The sequence below is a fragment of the Neoarius graeffei genome, chromosome 14 (genome assembly GCF_027579695.1).
Source record: "Neoarius graeffei isolate fNeoGra1 chromosome 14, fNeoGra1.pri, whole genome shotgun sequence".
NCBI classification, from domain to species: Eukaryota; Metazoa; Chordata; class Actinopteri; order Siluriformes; family Ariidae; genus Neoarius; species Neoarius graeffei.
Window position 1 is genome coordinate 22,715,997 of NC_083582.1, and position 19,660 is coordinate 22,735,656.

Sequence of the window (19,660 nt, forward strand, 5' to 3'; positions counted from 1 at the left end):
ATTTATACTTTTGTGCATTAACAAGTCTTTGCATTGTCACGTGGGTTACATCCACAATGTCTTCTATTTTCACATTATCACAATATTGGTATTATATTGTATTACTCAGCCCCTAAATGTAACAACGGTTTGTTTGTTTGTTTGTTTGTTTGTTTGTTTGTTTGTTTGTTTTTGTTTGTTTGTTTGTTTGTTTTACTAAGGTTGCTGCTGAAACATTCACCCCTCTGTCTATCTTATCAGTCAGGGTTGCGGGGGAAGCTGGAGCCAGTCCCAGCTGACTTCGGGTCAGAGGCAGGGTACAGTCATTCACAAGTATGGGCAATTTTGGAGTAGCCAGGTGACCTAATCCACATGTTTTTGGACTGTGGGAGGAAACCCGCACAGGGAGAATGCAAACTCCACACAGAAAGGCCCCAGTAAGCTGAGAGGTTCAAACCCAGAACCTTCTTGCTGTGCCACCCTCTCTGAAACATTCTCAGCTTAAAACACCATAGCACTAGGAGTGCACTGTATGTGCACTTTGAAAATTAGTAGGCAGAAGTGGTGTGTGTAGATATTGTCTCGTCGTCTTCCGCTTATCCGGGGCCGGGTCACGGAGGCAGCAGTCTGAGCACGGAAGCCCAAACTTCCCTTTCCCCAGACACCTCGGCCAGCTCCTCGGGAAGAACACCGAGGCGTTCCCAGGCCAGCCGAGAGACTTAGTCCCTCCAGCATGTCCTGGGTCTTCCCCGGGGCCTCCTCCCGGGGGGACATGCCTGGAACACCTCCCCAGGGAGGCGTCCAGGAGGCATCCGAAAAAGATGCCTGAGCCACCTCAGCTGATTCCTCTTGATGTGGAGGAGCAGCAGCTCTACTCCGAGCTCCACCAGAGTGACTGTGCTTCTCACCCTATCTCTAAGGGAGCGCCCAGCCACCCTGCGAAGGAAACTCATTTCGGCCGCTTGTATCCACGATCTTGTTCTTTCGGTCATTACCCAAAGCTCATGACCATAGGTGAGAGTCGGAACGTAGATCGACCGGTAAATCGAGAGCTTCGCCTTTTGGCTCAGCTCCTTCGCCACAACGGACCGGTAAAGCGACCGCATCACTGCGGAGGCTGCACCGATCCGCCTGTCGACCTCACGCTCTATCCTTCCCTCACTCGTGTACAAGATCCTGAGATACTTAAACTCCTCCACTTGAGGCAGGACTTCTCCACCAACCTGGAGAGGGCAAGCCACCCTTTTCCGGTCGAGAAAATATTGTGTGGTATGAAATAAAGTTCCTACAGCCAGATGCAGCATCCTTATTATTTAAAAAAAAAGCACAGCTGTGGTTTTTCTCAAATGCAACATTAGGCTAACTACACCCTTGTGTAACAAGAACAGACATTTTGTTTGACAAACTGTTTGTCAAGGTGTTTTGAGACAAGATGGTTCTTGTACACAGCTGTTACCACGAAAGGAAAGCATGACTAGCTTATTTTTTCCACCACGGATCAGCCTGCACCACAGAGCTTTTAACCACAGTCTTTCACCTTTTATTGTTTTGAGGTAGTAAACATAAATGGCAGTAGTTACAGTGTGGTGAGTAAAAGTTGTAGCCCTTACTTTATAAAAGGTGGCTAATTTGTGTCAAAATTGGCATTTGTTATCTTTACAACTTGGTTACTATGAATCTTATCTCACTTATGTCAGAGAATCATTAGTCAAAATCTGATATGAATGATTGTGGTCCTTCTTTCCTCTGCAGATTTTCTGTGTGCACGGTGGCCTCTCGCCCTCCATCCAGACTTTGGACCAGATCCGAACCATCGATAGGAAACAGGAAGTGCCGCACGACGGGCCAATGTGTGACCTCTTGTGGTCGGACCCTGAAGGTAACCCCCTTTTTTTTTCTTTTTTTTTTTCTTTGAGATTCACAACAAACTGGTTGCCGGATACTTTTGTCCTAATCTGATGCATTTCAGACATTTTTCTACTCATCAGTAACAAGGAAAATCTACAATTAAGCATGACATTTTTTAAAGATTCTGGAAATCTCAAACCTTGTTATAACTAGGACTGAGACAGAACAATGCCGCAAAGGTTTGCAACTGTTGGCATAATCCATTACTCTATAAATTTCCTGGTCTAAAGTGTTTTTTAACTTTCATTTAGTTTATATCAGCACTGTTGAATTCTTGAATCTGATTGGTTAGGAGGTTTTTATTGCCAAATCACATGTATATATTAATACACTTGTTTTAATACATTAAAGCTTCTACAGTCATTGTGAAATGTAAACATTTATGAAAGGAAGTCTCCAGTGTCAGTGCTTTGTAAAGCACTTTGATTTGCTGTTAACTGTAATATAAGAAGCTGCTTTTTTGGCTTATTAACTTGGAGGGGGACATGGAACAGTTGTTTATAGCTGCTGTAATGTAAATGCTAACAAGAGCTAACTAGTCTCATGTAAGTTCCTTTAATGTTGTGGAACAATCAATGGATAAAAAGTACAATGTGTACAATAAACAATTTTAATTGTTATAAAAATAGCTGTGCTTTGAGAGGAATAAAACTATGGTACATGAGGCATTTATTGGAAATATAGTTAACCCTCTGGGGTCTGAGGGTATTTCCTGGCACTGTAATGATTTTGACATGCTCTGATTGTCAATTTCAACAAATCTAAGCAGTATTTTCAAAGTCATATGACCTTTTTTTTTGTATTCAGCACAATTTCAGCTACAATAATATCCATGTAGTATGTGTGTCATGATTGTACTTTAAAAACAAATACCAGATAAATGTTAAAAAAAAAAGTTTTAGAACTGTCTTGGAATGTGTGAAAACAAACATGGCCTTACCCGTTGTGACAAACCGTTTTGCTCACTTGAGGTGATTCTGTTCAGTCTTAGGAATGTATCAAATACAAAGACTTAAATTTTAATTCACTGGCCATCAAAAATTTGTCCTATTGTTTTGGGATGAAGAGTTGGCAGTGGGAGGGGTATTCAGTCAAGTTTAAAAAAATTTCCATTCATTCGATGAGAAGAGGGAAAACCCCTCCTACTGCCGACTCTTAATCCCATCAAATTAACTCTTAATCCCATCAGGTCATGTCACACTGGGTAAGGTAATATGTTTTCACACATTTCAGCACAGTTCTAAAACTGCTTTTTACAACAGCTTCATTTATCTGGTATTTGACTCTATTCAGTGTGTCTTGAAATTAACTCTTGTACTATTTTACTCAGTTCAGAGCCACAACCTACTCTGTTGCACAATTACTCAGTAACTTTGGTCCCACTCCAAATTTTACACACTAAACTCAAAATGGAGCAAAATTAACTATTCTGCCCATCAGAAAATAGGAGAAATATTTACACTTACTTGAGTTGATCTTTGGCTGGATTGAGTTGAAGTGCTTTTTTTTTTTTTTTTTTTATATATAAAAGGGTACCCTTCATCGGTGTTGCAGTTCTCAAGATTTGGTTCAATCACTGTTCTGAATCATGAATTGATTCACTGTTCTGAATCATCCAAAACGCATAAATCTCTGCCGTCTTGCAACAAGTTTTACATCCAAATTGCCTGAACTATGTCTGACAGAGTTTATCCTGTTTACGGTGGGTGTTCCTGAGATAAACCAAAAGAGTGAAGGTGATTATCATGCCATTACCATGTGAATAGTCTTTTATGAATGCGTAATTGTGTGCTCAGCGCGCCGACTGGTGTGACTGAGGAAGGTGACAAGTTTTATGTTCCATCTAATTTAGGTAATTTAAAAACTATAATAGTATTTGGCATGTGGGCACATAGGAAAGTATAAAGTTTGTCAATGTTTATCATGCTTGTATAATGGAAAAACTTGTGAAGATATTTATCTCAATACATGACCTACTCATTCTAAACCTGTTGAGCTTTGCTGGCAAAGCTCTTGACCCCAAAGGTCAAGAGCTTTGCAACAGTGTTACTGTTACCAACTTAAGGTTGGTAACAGTAACACTGTTGCATCACACCACCATGTCATTGATGGTTTTCCTATAACAGCATGACCCAAATGTTTTGTAATTCGTCACATAATTGAGTAGTAAAATTGAACGACACATGGATGGTGCACTTTCTGTATCAGGTGTCTAAATGATATTGAATCTGTTTGTCTGCACATGCAGATACCACAGGCTGGGGAGTAAGCCCAAGAGGAGCGGGGTATCTGTTTGGCAGTGACGTCGTGGCCCAGTTCAATGCTGCTAATGATATAGACATGATCTGTCGAGCCCACCAGCTTGTCATGGAGGGATACAAGTGGCATTTCAACGAGACCGTGCTCACTGTGTGGTCTGCACCCAACTACTGTTATAGGTCTGTGTGCACACATCCATGCGTTTACAATTATTTCTTTCTTAAAACAAGTCTTTGAGACCATGTGGTCAGTTTCATACAAACTCATTTTATTAGGTCATTATTAAACTTTGTGGACGTTAAAGGACATGGGACATGAAACATAAATGCACGCTATATCAGTTTCTTTCCATTAAAAATATGAAAATTGCATCAACAAATACAAAATTATCTATTAAATTCAGCAAAATCGTTATATTCGTGATTATATGGCATTTCTGCTCGAGCTCCGATATGCATATTTTACAACCGGAAGAGCCGCTGTCACGTGATCATACGTCACAAAAACTTTCGGGTACAGCACAAGCGGGTAGATGAATATGGAGAAGTGTGAATTGTGATGACGAATGCGACAAAATAGTTTTTGTGTCTTGGATGACAAGAAAATTGTTTCGTTTTTAGAGTGTTTAACGTACATTGAACATCATGGTGTATTGCGACCTCCCAGTCAGTCAGACGCGCTGTTACTCCTGTTAGCAATGTAGCTAGGCTCAGCATGGCCAATGGTATTTTTTGGGGCTGTAGTTAGATGCGACCAAACTCTTCCGTGTTTTTCCTGTTTACATAGGTTTATATGACCAGTGACATGAAACAAAGTTCAGTTACACAAATTGAAACGTGGCGATTTTCTATGCTATGGAAAGTCCGCACTATAATGACAGGCGTACTAACACCTTCTGCGCGCTTCGACAGCGCATTGATACCTTCACTCGGAGTTGTACCATTATTTTTTAGACAGGGCGGACGGACCAGGGCATTCGCCCGCCTGGCCGTGCCCGACGAGGAGCGCTCTCGGCCGGCTTGGGAGGCAGACGGCAGCCCCTCCTGGAAGTGTGGTTTTACCATGGGCCTCATGCGGTAAGGATTAGTATTATAATTTTGGGTGTATCAGTTATTGATTATCATAATTCTGACTCGTTTCGCCATTTTGAATTTCATCTCGGACTCTGGAAGCATTGTATCTCAGTCAATCTTGAAAAATATCAGCAAAAAAAAAAACTAGCTTGCAACGGACTTTAGCTAGATCTATGATGAACTTTCAATGTATGATACAAAAATAATACTACTTTCAACAGATCATTAGCCTTTGAGCAGAATTGTTTTTAACTTACCAGGATGTGTTATCGAGCCGACCGCTTTCAGTTTCATGGGGATTGAATGAACTCTCACTCTCAGAATCATCTGACCCGTCAGAGTAAAGACAAGATCTATGTTCATGTGAATTTCCAGCCATCGGTTCGAATTGATAGGGTCTAACTTCACATCTCTGTGAAACATCGGGAATGTCACTGTCGATGGTGTCCATTTCGGTAACCTGTTTACATTAGATACCCAAGCGCTGGCTCCTTGAAAAGTTTTTGTGACGTCGCGGGTCACGTGACCGCTTAGCTAATTAACGAATCATTGTTTTACGCTGATGTATAAAAAAGTTGAATAATGTGGTGATTTTCACATTTTTGACGCCCTGCAGTGATTTAGATGGCATTTCTTATGTCCTTTATACATAATTATACCCAGAAAAAAATCCATGTCCCATGTCCTTTAAAACCATCAGTATTGCACCATTTCCACAGATGTGGGGTTGGAGCCAGGAATCATGTTAGGCTTATTTAAGAAATGACACGTTTCCATTAGAGTTATTATGCAGCTTGAAGCAAGAGGATCTTTTTAAAATCATCAATTTTATGTGCTAAGAACTCTTGTGCTATACGTAAACTGTTTGTTTTACTTGTGCTGAGTCATTTGGTTGTGGAGTCATTTTTCTCTGCTTTCTGTCAGGTGTGGGAATGTAGCGGCCATCCTGGAGCTGGACGAGCACCTGCAGAAAGAGTTTATTATATTTGAAGCTGCCCCCCAGGAAACCAGAGGCATTCCCTCAAAAAAGCCTGTGGCTGACTACTTCCTGTGAGCCTGCCTGTTCAGGAAACTGTAGGAGAGGAAACGCTGCCTTTTGCAGAAAGCGTCATCATGTATTTACCTGTATTTTTCTCTCTCACCCTTCCCTGCCCAGCTGTCTTAACTGTGCGCTTTTTTTTGAAAACTTTTTCTACTTTTTTTTGTTGTTGTTGCCCGTCCTTCTGCTTATTTTGTCTTCGCCGCCTTCTGTCACCTGAACTTCTGTTCTGACACACATACAGTGACTTGCTTTGTAGTTCCTCATACTGCTGTAAAGTCACTTGCTCTAAAAAATACACTGTAGCTGTATGCAGTTCTAACCAATGTGAATAGCACTATGGTCAGTTGAAAGCAGCAGGGAAATGGAGGTAAAGACATATGAAGTTTTGCAGACTCATCAAAGGGCCCCTCATTTTTAAGGAAAGCTATCAGATTTTTTTTTTGTTGTTTTAAATACTCCATCGTCTGTACCCTTTGTTTTAAATGCAGGTGAAACACAACACATTAAAAAAGTGTTACTTGAAAGTGACGCTTGCTTGTCAGTTTATGCATCTTTTTTCCTCCTCTCGAGCCCTAGTCTTACAGATTCTGACTTTTGTGAAGGAATGTCTACAATCCCTGCAGTGATCAGCAGCCACACTGGAAAGTATTGGAACAAAACCAAACTGTTTTAAGCAACAACCAGCTTTTTATTTTTTCCTTCCGTCTGACTTCTCAAGAAAGGAAATGTTGATTTTTATTATTGTGACAATAAACTGTACTTTTGTATGAACATAATACTACTTGTTTGAGTAATGAATTTGAATGAAGATGCATGGCTACCTGTTTAAGGTTTTAATAATCTATGTATAACATTGTTTAATATAGTCACTATCCACTTTAATAGGAACAACTGTACAGTTGTTAACGGTACCTGCTAATTTATGCAGTAATCCAACCAGCCAAACACACAAGATCTTCAGGAAAAAGTGTCATCTTTGTGACTTGAACATGATTGTTGCTGCCAGATGAGCTGGTTTGAGTATTTCAAAAATGACTGATCTCTTGGGAGTTTCATACACAACAGTCTCTAGAGATGGTGCAAAAAAAATCCTGTGAGCAGAGGATCTGCAGGCTGAAAACATCTTGTTGAGAGAAATTGGAAGAGAATGACCAGACTGGTCTGGCCTGAGTTTCCCAAAAGCATCACAGCGCAAAGATACTCGTTAAATGGTAGATCAAGCAGCACAATGAACACACACTCTCCTAGTTAAGAGGCTTTTGGAAAACCCACCCCTGAGCTGACGGGAAGTCTGTAGTAACTCTAAGTACCGTTACTGTGGTGAGCAGAAAAGCATCTTGGCATGCACAACACATCCATCCTTGTGGTGGATGGGCTACAACAACGGAAGACCACAACAGATTCTACTACTGTCTGCTGAGAACAATTTGAGGCTATCATGGGCACAGGCTCACCAAAACTGGACAGGTGACTGGATAAAGACCAGCTGATTCTTTTTCTAATCTTAAACTGTGCCAAATCTAACATGCAGATTGAAAAGAACTACCATACCGGATCGGTTGGGGCCCGGGTTAACAATGGCTGCCTCCGGTACTGTTGGTCAACAGGGTGCTGGTGGAAAGTATGCTACTGTTGCGCCAAAACAGAAGAAAGAGAGGGGGAAGTGTGTTATGAGAGAGTGTGAAAGATGGAAGGGAAGGAGCTTAGAATTGAGGGTAGGAACACTGAATGTGGGAACATTGACTGGCAGAGCAGGAGAGTTAGCAGGTATGATGGAAAGAAGGAAGTTGGACATTTTGCATGTGCAGGAGACGAGGTTGGAAGGGAAGCAAGGCCAAGAACATTGGAGGTGGATGCAAGTTTTATTATGGAGTCAATGGAAAGAGAAATGGTATTGTTTTGAGGGGAGAGTTGGTCAACAATGTGATTGATGTGGAGGTGGTGTCAGTGATTGGCATGAAGTTGGAGATTCAAGGAGTGGTAATGTTGTGTGTATGCCCCACAGATTGGATGTGAGAATGAAGAGAGTTTATTTCTGGGAAAAGATGGATGAAGTGGTAGAAAGTATACCGAGGGAGGAGTGCGTGCTGATAGGAGCAGATTTCAACGGACACGTTGGCGAGGGAAACAGAGATGAAGACGTGATGGGCAGATATAGTAGTGAAATGTGGAAGGGCAAATGGTGGTTGGTTTTTCAAAGAGGATGAATTTGGCAATAGTCAATACATCAAGAAGAAAGAGCAGCACAGGGTGACGTTTAAGAGTGGAGGAAGATCTACACAGGTGGACCACATACTCTGCAGAAGAGGTAAGCTGAAGGAGATTGGAGACTGTAAAATGATGGCAGGGAGAGTGTAGCTAGACAACATCAAGTGGTTGTGTGCAGGATGAGCTTGAAAGAGGAAGTGTGAAATAGTGGAGCCGAAGATTAAGTAGTGGAAACTAAGAGGTTGAACATCAGAAGGAGTTTAGGGAAGAAATGAGATGAGCATTGAGTGGTCATGGAAGTCTGCCAGAAGATTGGGATACTACTGCTATACTAGTAAGACAGGTAGCAAGGAAGGTGCTAGGGTGGTCATTGGGAAGGAGGAAGGAAGACAAGGAGACATGGTGGTGGAACAAAGAAGTGCAGGAAATTATAAAAAGGGAAGAGGCTAGCAAAAAAGAATTGGGATGATCAGAGAGATGAGGAAAACAGGCGGTTATACAGAGAGATGAGACAGAAGGCAAAAAGAGCGGTAGTGAAGGTGAAAACGGATGCATACCAGGAGTTGTACAAAAGACTGGAGACCAAAGGAGGAGAGAGAGACCCGTACAGACTAGCTAGGCAGAGAAACAGGGAAGTGAGGGATGTACAGCAGGTAAGAGTGATGAAATGTGCTGACAAAGAGAGTGTATTAAGAAGGTGGAAAGAGTATTTTGAGGATTTATTAAATGAGGAGAATCCAAGAGAGAAAAGGTCAGATTCGTTGGAGACAGCAAATCAGGAAGTAGAGTAGATTAGTAAGGATGAGGTGAGGGCAGCCATGAAAAGAATGAAGACTGGGAAAGCAGTCGGACCAGATGGTATCCCGATTGAGGCTTGGAGATGTTTGGGTGAAACGGCTGTGGAGTTCCTAATGAGATTGTTTAAAAGATCAGAGAATGAGAAAATGCTGAATGAATGGAGAAAGAGTATACTAGTCCCAATATACAAGAATAAAGGAGATGGACAGAGCTGCAGTAATTACAGAGGGATAAAATTAATGAGCCACACCATGAAGTTATGGGAAAGGGTATTGGAGGCGAGATTGAGAAGAGGTAGCAATCTGTGAACAGCAGTACGGGTTTATGCCAAGGAAGAGCACGTCGGATGCAATTTTTTGCTTTAAGAATGTTAATGGAGAAGTACCGGGAAGGCCAGAGAAAGCTACATTGTGTGTTTGTAGATCTGGAGAAGGCATATGATAGAGTGCCGAGAGATGAGTTACGGTATTCTATGAGAAAGTGTGGAGTGAATGAGAAGTATATTAGAGTGGTGCAAGACATGGATGAGAACAGTGAAACAGCAGTGAGGTGTGCAGTTGGAACGACTGATTGGTTCAAGGTGAAGGTGGGACTTCATCAAGGATCTGCTTTGAGTCCTTTTTTGTTTGCCATCGTGATGGATAGCTTGACGGACAAAGTGAGGCAAGAGTCACCATGAAGTGCATGGTCTACAAACACAATGTAGCTTTCATGTTTGCGGATGATATTGTAATATGTGGTGAAAGTAGAAAGGAGGTTGAGCCGGGTTTGGATAGATGGAGGTATACATTGGAACGAAGAGGAATGAAGGTGAGCAGCAGCAAAACAGAATACATGTGCATCAGTGAGAATGGGGATGAGAGTGTAGTGCAGATACAAGGAGTAGACATAAAGAAAGTTGGTGAATTCAAGAATGGTCAACTGTGCAGGAAAATGGGGGCTGCAATAGTGAGGTGAGAAAGAGAGTGAAGGCAGGGTGGAGCAGTTGGAGAAGGATTTCGAGAGTCATTTGTGATAAAGTCCCAGCAAAAGTGAAAGCTAAGATATATAAGACAGTAGTGAGACTAGCTGTGATGTATGGATTGGAGACCGTGCCTTTAACGAAGAGACAGGAGGCAAAGTTGAAGGTGGCGGAGTTGAGGATGTTAAGGTTTGCGATGGGAGTGACAAGGTTGGACAGGATAAGAAACAAGCACATCAGAGGGACAGCACGTGGAGATCTTGGGAATTAAGCTAAGAGAGATGAGACAAGTGGTATGGGCACATCCTGAGAAGAGATGCAGAGCATGTTGGAAGGAGAATGTTGAGGATGGAGCTGCCAGGCACACGAAAACGAGGAAGGCCAAAGAGGAGATACAGTGGGGCAAAAAAGTATTTAGTCAGTCACCAGTTGTGCAAGTTCTCCCACTTAAAAAGATGAGAGAGGCCTGTAATTTTCATCATAGGTACACTTCAACTATGAGAGACAGAATGGGGGGAAAGAATCCAGGAAATCACACTGTAGGATTTTTAATGAATTAATTGGTAAATTCCTCTGTAAAATAAGTATTTGGGCACCTACAAACAAGCAAGATTTCTGGCTCTCACAGACCTGTAACAACTTCTTTAAGAGGCTCCTCTGTCCTCCACTCGTTACCTGTATTAATGGCACCTGTTTGAACTCATTATCAGTATAAAAGACACCTGTCCACAACCTCAAACAGTCACACTCCAAACTCCACTATGGCCAAGACCAAAGTGCTGTCAAAGGACACTAGAAACAAAATTGTAGACCTGCACCAGGCTGGGAAGACTGAATCTGCAATAGGTAAGTAGCTTGGTGTGAAGAAATCAACTGTGGGAGCAATTATTAGAAAATGGAAGACATACAAGACCACTGATAATCTCCCTTGATCTGGGGCTCCACGCAAGATCTCACCCCATGGGGTCAAAATGATCATAAGAACGGTGAGCAAAAATCCCAGAACCACACGGGGGGACCTAGTGAATGATCTGCAAAGAGCTGGAACCAAAGTAACAAAGGCTACCATCAGTAACACACTACGCCGCCAGGGACTCAAATCCTGCAGTGCCAGACGTGTCCAGGCCCGTCTGAAGTTTGCTAGAGAGCATTTGGATGATCCAGAAGAGGATTGGGAGAATGTCATATGGTCAGATGAAACCAAAATAGAACTTTTTGGTAAAAACTCAACTTGTCCAGTTTGGAGGAGAAAGAATGCTGAGTTGCATCCAAAGAACACCATACCTACTGTGAAGCATGGGGGTGGAAACATCATGCTTTGGGGCTGTTTTTCTGCAAAGGGACCAGTGTAAAGGAAAGAATGAATGGGGCCATGTATCGTGAGATTTTGAGTGAAAACCTCCTTCCATTAGCAAGGGCATTGAAGATGAAACGTGGTTGGGTCTTTCAGCATGACAATGATCCCAAACACACCGCCCGGGCAACGAAAGAGTGGCTTCGTAAGAAGCATTTCAAGGTCCTGGAGTGGCCTAGCCAGTCTCCAGATCTCAACCCCATAGAAAATCTTTGGAGGGAGTTGAAACGTGTCGTGTTGCCCAGCGACAGCCCCAAAACATCACTGCTCTAGAGGAGATCTGCATGGAGGAATGGGCCAAAATACCAGCAACAATGTGTGAAAACCTTGTGAAGACTTACAGAAAAGGTTTGACCTCTGTCATTGCCAATAAAGGGTATATAACAAAGTATTGAGATGGACTTTTGTTATTGACCAAATACTTATTTTCCACCATAATTTGCAAATAAATTCTTTAAAAATCAGACAATGTGATTTTCTGGATTTTTTTTTTCTCATTTTGTCTTTCATAGTTGAGGTATACCTATGATGAAAATTACAGGCCTCTCTCAATCTTTTTAAGTGGGAGAACTTGCACAATTGGTGACTGACTAAATACTTTTTCACCCCACTGTACATGGATGTGGTGAGAGAGGACATGAAAGGGGCAGGTGTGTTAGAAAAGGATGCGGAAGACAGGGAGCGATGGAGATGAAAGATCCGGTGTGGCGACCCCTAATCGGGAGTAGCCAAAAGAAAAAGAAGAAACTGTCCAGCTTTGGATTCCTGTTCTTGGGTGTGAGACCACTTGGTCACATGGCACTATCCACACGCATGTTCTAACCAAATTCCCTTGCTCCTGAAGGAATTCTGACCAGTCCCAGCTCTTCCAGTAGAAGGTTTGACCAATATTGCCCACTCCTTCAGTTATTACTTTTGCTTGCATCCACTCATAATACCAATACCATAACCTTTTCTAAGAAACAAATAAGTCATTTCAATCTCCATGATCAGGATAAAGCATTTACTGAAATAAACATATTGCTCAGTGCTGCATGAGAACCCGGTACATGCCCATGAACAATACCTTTCTTTTGTCATGCAAGTTTCAAATCTGAGTGCCTGTCACACAGTTGTATAGGATGTATTTGAATACTGTATAGCAGGGGTTTTCAAAGTGTGGGAGAGTCAGCCCCCCCTCAGAGAGCAAATAAACAACAGCACCCTCCCTCTTACAATTTTTGTTGTTGCTATACTTAATATTCCATTCGTATTTTAAAAAATGGTTGTTGAAATGACATTTTTATTTTTTTCTTTTACACATTTTAAACAGGGCGGCACGGTGGTGTAGTGGTTAGTGCTGTCGCCTCACAGCAAGAAGGTCCTGAGTTCGAGCCCCGGGGCCGGCGAGGGCCTTTCTGTGTGGAGTTTGCATGTTCTCCCCGTGTCCGCGTGGGTTTCCTCCGGGTGCTCCGGTTTCCCCCACAGTCCAAAGACATGCAGGTTAGGTTAACTGGTGACTCTAAATTGACTGTAGGTGTGAATGTGAGTGTGAATGGTTGTCTGTGTCTATGTGTCAGCCCTGTGATGACCTGGCGACTTGTCCAGGGTGTACCCCGCCTTTCGCCCGTAGTCAGCTGGGATAGGCTCCAGCTTGCCTGCGACCCTGTAGAAGGATAAAGCGGCTAGAGATAATGAGATGAGATGAGATCTTGTTTTACACATTTTAAACATCTCATCTCATGTGAAATCATTCGTTATAACTTTCCCCAGTTCGCCTAATGTGTGCGTGAGTTTTTCCCCCTCGTGACAGCGCGATGCAGCCCAGCCTCAGTGGACTTCAATGGCATTTGGGAGCTATGCACTTTTCAATCTCAAAATGCAAGATGATTATTGGACAAATACTGCGAAAACGCCCGCCCACGGAGTCCCACGGACTCCCAGCCTCAGTGGACTTCAATGGCATTTGGGAGCTATGCGCTTTTCAATATCAAAATGCAAGATGGTTATTGGACAAATACTGTGAAAATGCCCGCCTACGGACTCCCAGCCTCACATGGGAGGGACATGGCAAAGCTTTCCGTGAGGAGACTGGTGATTGGTGAAAGCGGCCGGATATTTTCTTTGATTGACAGCTCGTTTCAAATATAGACAGGCAGCGGTGAATTTCAGTTCAGTCCCATGCGGATTCACAAGTGCTGTGGTGTATTGCAAGAGATCAGCTTACATTTTGATTTCATTCATTACATACGGTTTTTACCAGCTTTTTTAGTTTGTATATATTTTCATTGTAAATAAAGTGTAAATATAGTGTTATCAAGTTTGCTATCTTAGTTCTAGAAATTTCGTTTATTTGAGTGATTGAACTTGAGGGGGCTAGTCAGCTAGCAAGAAAGCTGCGCACGGATGCCAAGCATTGCTGATTTAATTTTGGCGAAGCCATTTGCCAGTCTTCCTTTCGAGGAAAAAATTAAAATTAAAGAGCAGGGTAGACCAACGCCTCAAATTGACTTGGTGAAAAAGGTAGGGAATAATACTCGTTCCTTTCAGCTCTCCTGGTACGAGAAAGTGAATTGGCTAACAGCAAGTGACCCACATCAACAACAGTAAATAGGCTACTTTAGTAATATGTCATGGATGGACCAAAAACATAGAATCTATTTAAAATGTTTATGCTGAGTATATTATATTGGAATATATATTTTTCTGGATATGAATTAAACACAGCTACAATTTGGAAAACATTTTTAAACAAAAACGCAGCCAAGAACATTTCACACTACAGACCTGGATTAAAAGTGAAGGGTTATCAAAATTGTCAGTAAAACATTTCTCAGTCAAAATAAGTAAAATATAGGGAAAGTGTCATTGAATGAAATGTGTGGCACCCAGCTCTATGTTTGGCTCCCCAAGGTCAGTGCTTGTGCCTATTCCAGAACACTCTGCTGTTACTGCTGAGGTTCCTGACAAAGAGCTGCTTTCAATAATGATCAATTTTTAAACAACATGCCACAATTTTAAAATATAAAATGTTAAAATATACCCCCCCAACACCACCATCATGTATATTGGACAGTAGGCTAATGGGCCAAAAGAACCTGTTATTTCACAGTTTGTGACCCTGTTTGAAAGACTACCAGCCGCCACTGCCAGAGATACAGTCCAAAAATGTAGTTGAAAGCCTTCACAGAAGAGTGCAGGTTATTATTATAGCAGTAAAAGGGGACAAACTCCATATCGTGAATAAACCGATGGATTTAGAATGGGACCCAAGTGTCCACATATTAAAGGGATTGTTTCTATGTTAGAAACATGTATCTTTAAATGGCTCAATGACTTGCTCTCAGGCTGTAGTACGGGAAGTCTGTGCGGTAGTGTATATTCACCACAGACTCGCCGCTACGCTAGGTGTCAGTTGCTCGGGCGAGCTGTGCTACGTCATTTCCTTTCTCGCCGGAAGTAGCAAAAAAGGGCTCGGACGCACGCCGTTATTTGTGCTGACCAAATTGCAAATCTGGATTTTAAATCGGGTCAGAATAAACTCATAAAAGAAGAATCGCCTAGTTTTATTAGATAACAGGTACGTCTGCATGTGAATTTTTAATATTTTAATCGGTTCACGGTGAGGATGTTAATGTTCATGTGTAAAAGTTCAGCCGGCCTCATGCCGTATTGCAAATTAGCCTCTCGTGCGCTAGTTAGCGTGCTAGTTCCGCATGGGACTGCTAGTTAGCTAAGCTAAGCTAAAGACCAGCCGCTAAGATTAGCGGCTGGTCTTTAGCTTAGCTTAGATTAGATTAGATTAGTTTAGTATAGTTCCGCTATGGTCTTCCTATTATTATTATTATTATTATTGGTTTATTTACCACTGAGGATTCGACATGTTTATTCTGTAGTTAGCTGTTTTTTAGAATCACTTGTCCGTTAGACACTTGGCTCAAATTAACTTTAGCTTCCTCAGTGCACAATACAGTAACGTTGTAGGGATGAATTTAATAAATTTCAGCCTCTTGTTTTATTAACTGTTTCACTCAGTGTATTTCAGAGTGACGGTTTATCTTATATTTTACAGGGATCCCAGACGTCCGCTATTTAGCGGAATTCCGCCATTTTCTAGCGAAAGTGTTTTTTAAATCTCTTGTATATCCATTAAAAATATGTTTAAGTAAAATGACCAGCAGAATACGTTCTGATTTGGTTTGCTTGTTTAGCGATGTTTTCGTCGGCTTCGTTTGTTCTCGTTGACATTCGGGAACATTCGGAAGTTAAATTGATGTAAATACCGCGAGCAGTGTTGCCAGATTGCGCGGTTCTCCGCCCAGTTGGGGATTTCAAGTGCATTTTGGCGGGTTTTGAACATATTTTGGGCTGAAAAACGTCAGGAGTATCTGGCAACACTGACCGCGAGACTGTACGCGATAGAACAAGAAAACAATATGGCTGCGCCCATTTGCTAGAAAACATGTTTTAACTCCGTTCGTGCTTTTTGTTTCTAATGCGTTGAACTTAATTCAGAGCACTGCAGGAACATCAGAAAAGCAGAAGGAAAGATCAGAGAAACAAAAGCAGAGAAAACTGGAGGAAAGACAGAATGCACCCCAGAAAAGAGCATTAAATTCCTTTGCAGTGAAACCTTTCAAAAAGAGAGGTTTAAATCAAATATCTCCAGTATTTGCAGTACATATATATCTAATATTACTGAATCATTGATTTCTGCTCGTATTCATGATTTTGCTCATTGGGGTTAGATTAGGGATAAAATTAGCTCATGTTTTAAGTCGTTCAAATTCTCTAAAGCTGCTTTGCGACAATGTTTATTGTTAAAAGCGCTATACAAATAAACTTGATTTGATTTGATCATTTTTGAAAAATGAATATGGCTTATATTAGACTAGTTTTGACATTAACTTGAAACAAAAAAATAAACAAATGAGATGAACTATGGATACTATTGTTATAACAATCAGTGGAATATTTAGGCAAGTATATTCTTCAAAGCTACATTTTCGTCTAATTTTTATAATTTTTTTTGCCACTTATGTCATTGATTACAAAATATGGCATTGAATAGATAGACATTATGGTTAAATTCTGTTGGTTTTCTATGTTAAATCCATGTAAAAAATGTGTTCTATAGCATCTTTAAATGTTAAAATCTCAACAGCTTCAGGCAGCCCCCTTGACCCCTGCTGATAGTTTCTCATCTCATTATCTCTAGCCACTTTATCCTTCTACAGGGTCGCAGGCAAGCTGGAGCCTATCCCAGCTGACTACGGGTGAAAGGCGGGGTACACCCTGGACAAGTCGCCAGGTTATCACAGGGCTGACACATATGGCCCTTTTCCACTACCCTTTTTCAGCTCACTTCAGCCCGACACGGCTCGCGTTTCGACTACCAAAAAACAGCACGACTCAGCTCGCTTCAGCCCTGCTTAGCCCCTAAAACTCGCACCGTTTTGGAGTGGGGCTGAAGCGAGCCAAACCGTGCCGAGTGAGGCTGGGGGCGTGAGGAGACACTCCCCTGTGCACTGATTGGTGAGGAGGAGTGTCCTTACACGCCCACACACGCCCCGCGAGCACGCTGGGATCTGTAAACACCGTAAACCCAGAAGAAGGAGAATTACGAATTACGAGAATTATGAAGCCTTATGCGCCATCACGTGACGTCCATCCACTTTCGCTAACTCCACCCAATGTGTCCAACCACTTCCAGCCAGCACGGTTCAGCGCGGTTGTAGTCGAAATGCAACTCCCAACAGCCCCGCTCAGCTCGACTCAGCACGGCACGGCTCAGCCTGACTCAGCCGCGTTTGTAGTGGAAAAGCGGCAATAGACACAGACAACCGTTCACATTCACACCTACGGTCAATTTAGAGTCACCAGTTAACCTAACCTGCATGTCTTTGGACTGTGGGGGAAACCGGAGCACCCGGAGGAAACCCACGCGGACACGGGGAGAACATGCAAACTCCGCACACAAAGGCCCTTGCCGGCCACGGGGCTCGAACCCAGGACCTTCTTGCTGTGAGGCGACAGCGCTAACCACTAGCCTACACCACCGTGCCGCCCGGTGATAGTTTCTTACATTCCTCTATTTTTTTTCAATTACTGCTGGGATCCCTGATTATTATTAAAGGATCCCTGATCCTTTGTCGTAATTCTTCTTCCGGGTTTACGGTGTTTACAGATCCCAGTGTGCTCGCGGGGCGTGTGTGGGCATGTGAGGACACTCCTCCTCACCAATCAGTGCACAGGGGAGTGTCTCCTCACGCCCCTAGCCCCACTTGGCTCAGTTGGGCTCACTTCAGCCCCACTCCAAAACCGTGCGAGTTTTGGGTGCTGAGTAAGGCTGACGTGAGCTCAGTCGTGCTGCTCTGAGGTAGTCGAAATGCGAGCCGTGTTGGGCTGAAGTGAGCTGAAAAAGGGTAGTGGAAAAGGCCCATTAATGAGCTCCACTGAAGTGTAACGCCATAGACACCCATTATAAAGTCTGAATTTCTCCAGAATTGATCGGGAGTAAACACAAAATAAACTCCTGTGCACGCAGTTCCCAGGATTAAATGTATTTTCCACAGACCATTTATTTATTCACTTTACTCAAATACAAAGTAAAATGGCAGTAAATCTTCTTTCTTTTCTTGCGTATTGCATCATGAGGCGTTCCTGGCTTGTAAATCTCTTATTTTCGGTGCATGACACATTCACGCAACTGAGCATGCTATGAATTAACAACAACGGTCTGCAGTGGTGGCTACGCAATTAAACACTCCGCGAACATTTCTTCATTTGTGTATGAAAATACACTCCAACAACTCAGTTTGGTTTCGTTTACAACCAACGGTGTCTCTTGATGCCAGCACGTAATTGAACGAGAGAAGACTGGTTTACCGGAGACAAAATAAGCATTATCTCTGTTTCTGTCCCCTCCAACGGCCCCGACACATTACTGCCTCCGCCGAGTGCGCGCGCGCGCACACCGCATGTTGGGGCCACGGATGAGTTACTCTCCCTTGATCAATGAAGTCGGCGGGGAATTTGTGGTTATTATCGGTATAAACAGCGCAAATCACAACTTAAATGAGTGCGGTTCAGTGTGACATTGTCAGTCCGTTAGATAAACATTTAATTTTATTAAAATCGAAAATTCATATTTAGAGCCTGTGGGCTACAAAAATAAGTCATTAAAGTAGCCGGCTGGACTTGTGTAGTCAGCTGTATGGCCGGCAGACGGCGCTTGTGGAGAGCCCTGCATTCCGCACAGAATATAGAATTGATTCAGCTCTGCGCATGCGCCGTGCGGCACAAAAAAATGGCAGCCACCATGAAGGAAGGAGATCTGGAGTTTTCAAACATTTGCTTAAGTGTGAAATCGCAAAATGGTATTCTAGCGAACAACAAAATAGTAAAGATTCAGAAAAACAAATCATTCAGTGATCATTTTAATAGTGTAATTTCATCCGAACTAGGCCTAACGGTCGATTTAGAACTACAAAAAGTCTGTGTGTCGGACATTTTAAGTACCTTTGTGAAAGTTTTGCAAATGTTGCACAGGGATGTGATTTTTCCGCGAATTCGCGGAATTCCGCTTTTTTCATCTCAAAACTTGAAAAAAAATTTTCCGATTTTTCCCTCATCCACATTCGTATCCTATTCGTTCCGACTTTGTTTGAAAGATGGCAGCCTCGGATTTGCATCTTTACGCTCGATCACGGAGGCTGCCATCTTTCAACTCTTTGTTTGAAGCGAGCTTACATACAGCTATCTAACAAGCGCGTTCATTGGTTGTTACAGAGCGATGAGCCAATCACGTACCTCGTTTCATCTCAATGACGTAATTACGTCAATGAGATGAAATGAGGTACGTGATTGGCTCATCGCTCTGTAACAACCAATGAACGCGCTTGTTAGATAGCTGTACGTAAGCTCGCTTCAAACAAAGAGTTGAAAGATGGCAGCCTCCGTGATCGAGGCGTAAAGATGCAAATCGAGTTAAAGAAATTGACAGAATAGTGAAAAAAAAGTTCCGCTGGGAATGGTTGGAGAAAAACCGCGGCTCGCCTCGGGGCGAATTACGTCACAAGGCGCGGGGCTAGCGGGCC

At 42.5% G+C, this 19,660-nt stretch overlaps 2 protein-coding genes across 3 annotated transcripts in view; both read left to right on the forward strand.

Moving 5' to 3' along the window:
- Window positions 1-7,037, forward strand: part of ppp4cb (protein phosphatase 4, catalytic subunit b) — a 45,134-nt gene extending 38,097 nt beyond the window's left edge. For both annotated transcript variants that reach the window (XM_060939426.1, XM_060939425.1), the window contains 3 exons: window positions 1,732-1,858; window positions 4,136-4,325; window positions 6,144-7,037. In XM_060939426.1, coding sequence (XP_060795409.1) covers window positions 1,732-1,858; window positions 4,136-4,325; window positions 6,144-6,273 — 447 coding nt within the window. In that variant the 3' untranslated portion in view covers window positions 6,274-7,037. The remainder of the gene's footprint in view (window positions 1-1,731; window positions 1,859-4,135; window positions 4,326-6,143) is intronic.
- Window positions 7,038-14,998: 7,961 nt separating this feature from the next.
- Window positions 14,999-19,660, forward strand: part of eif3c (eukaryotic translation initiation factor 3, subunit C) — a 56,685-nt gene continuing 52,023 nt past the window's right edge. Inside the window, exon 1 of the mRNA XM_060939427.1 lies at window positions 14,999-15,141. The gene's annotated coding sequence lies outside the window, so the exon portion shown is untranslated. The remainder of the gene's footprint in view (window positions 15,142-19,660) is intronic.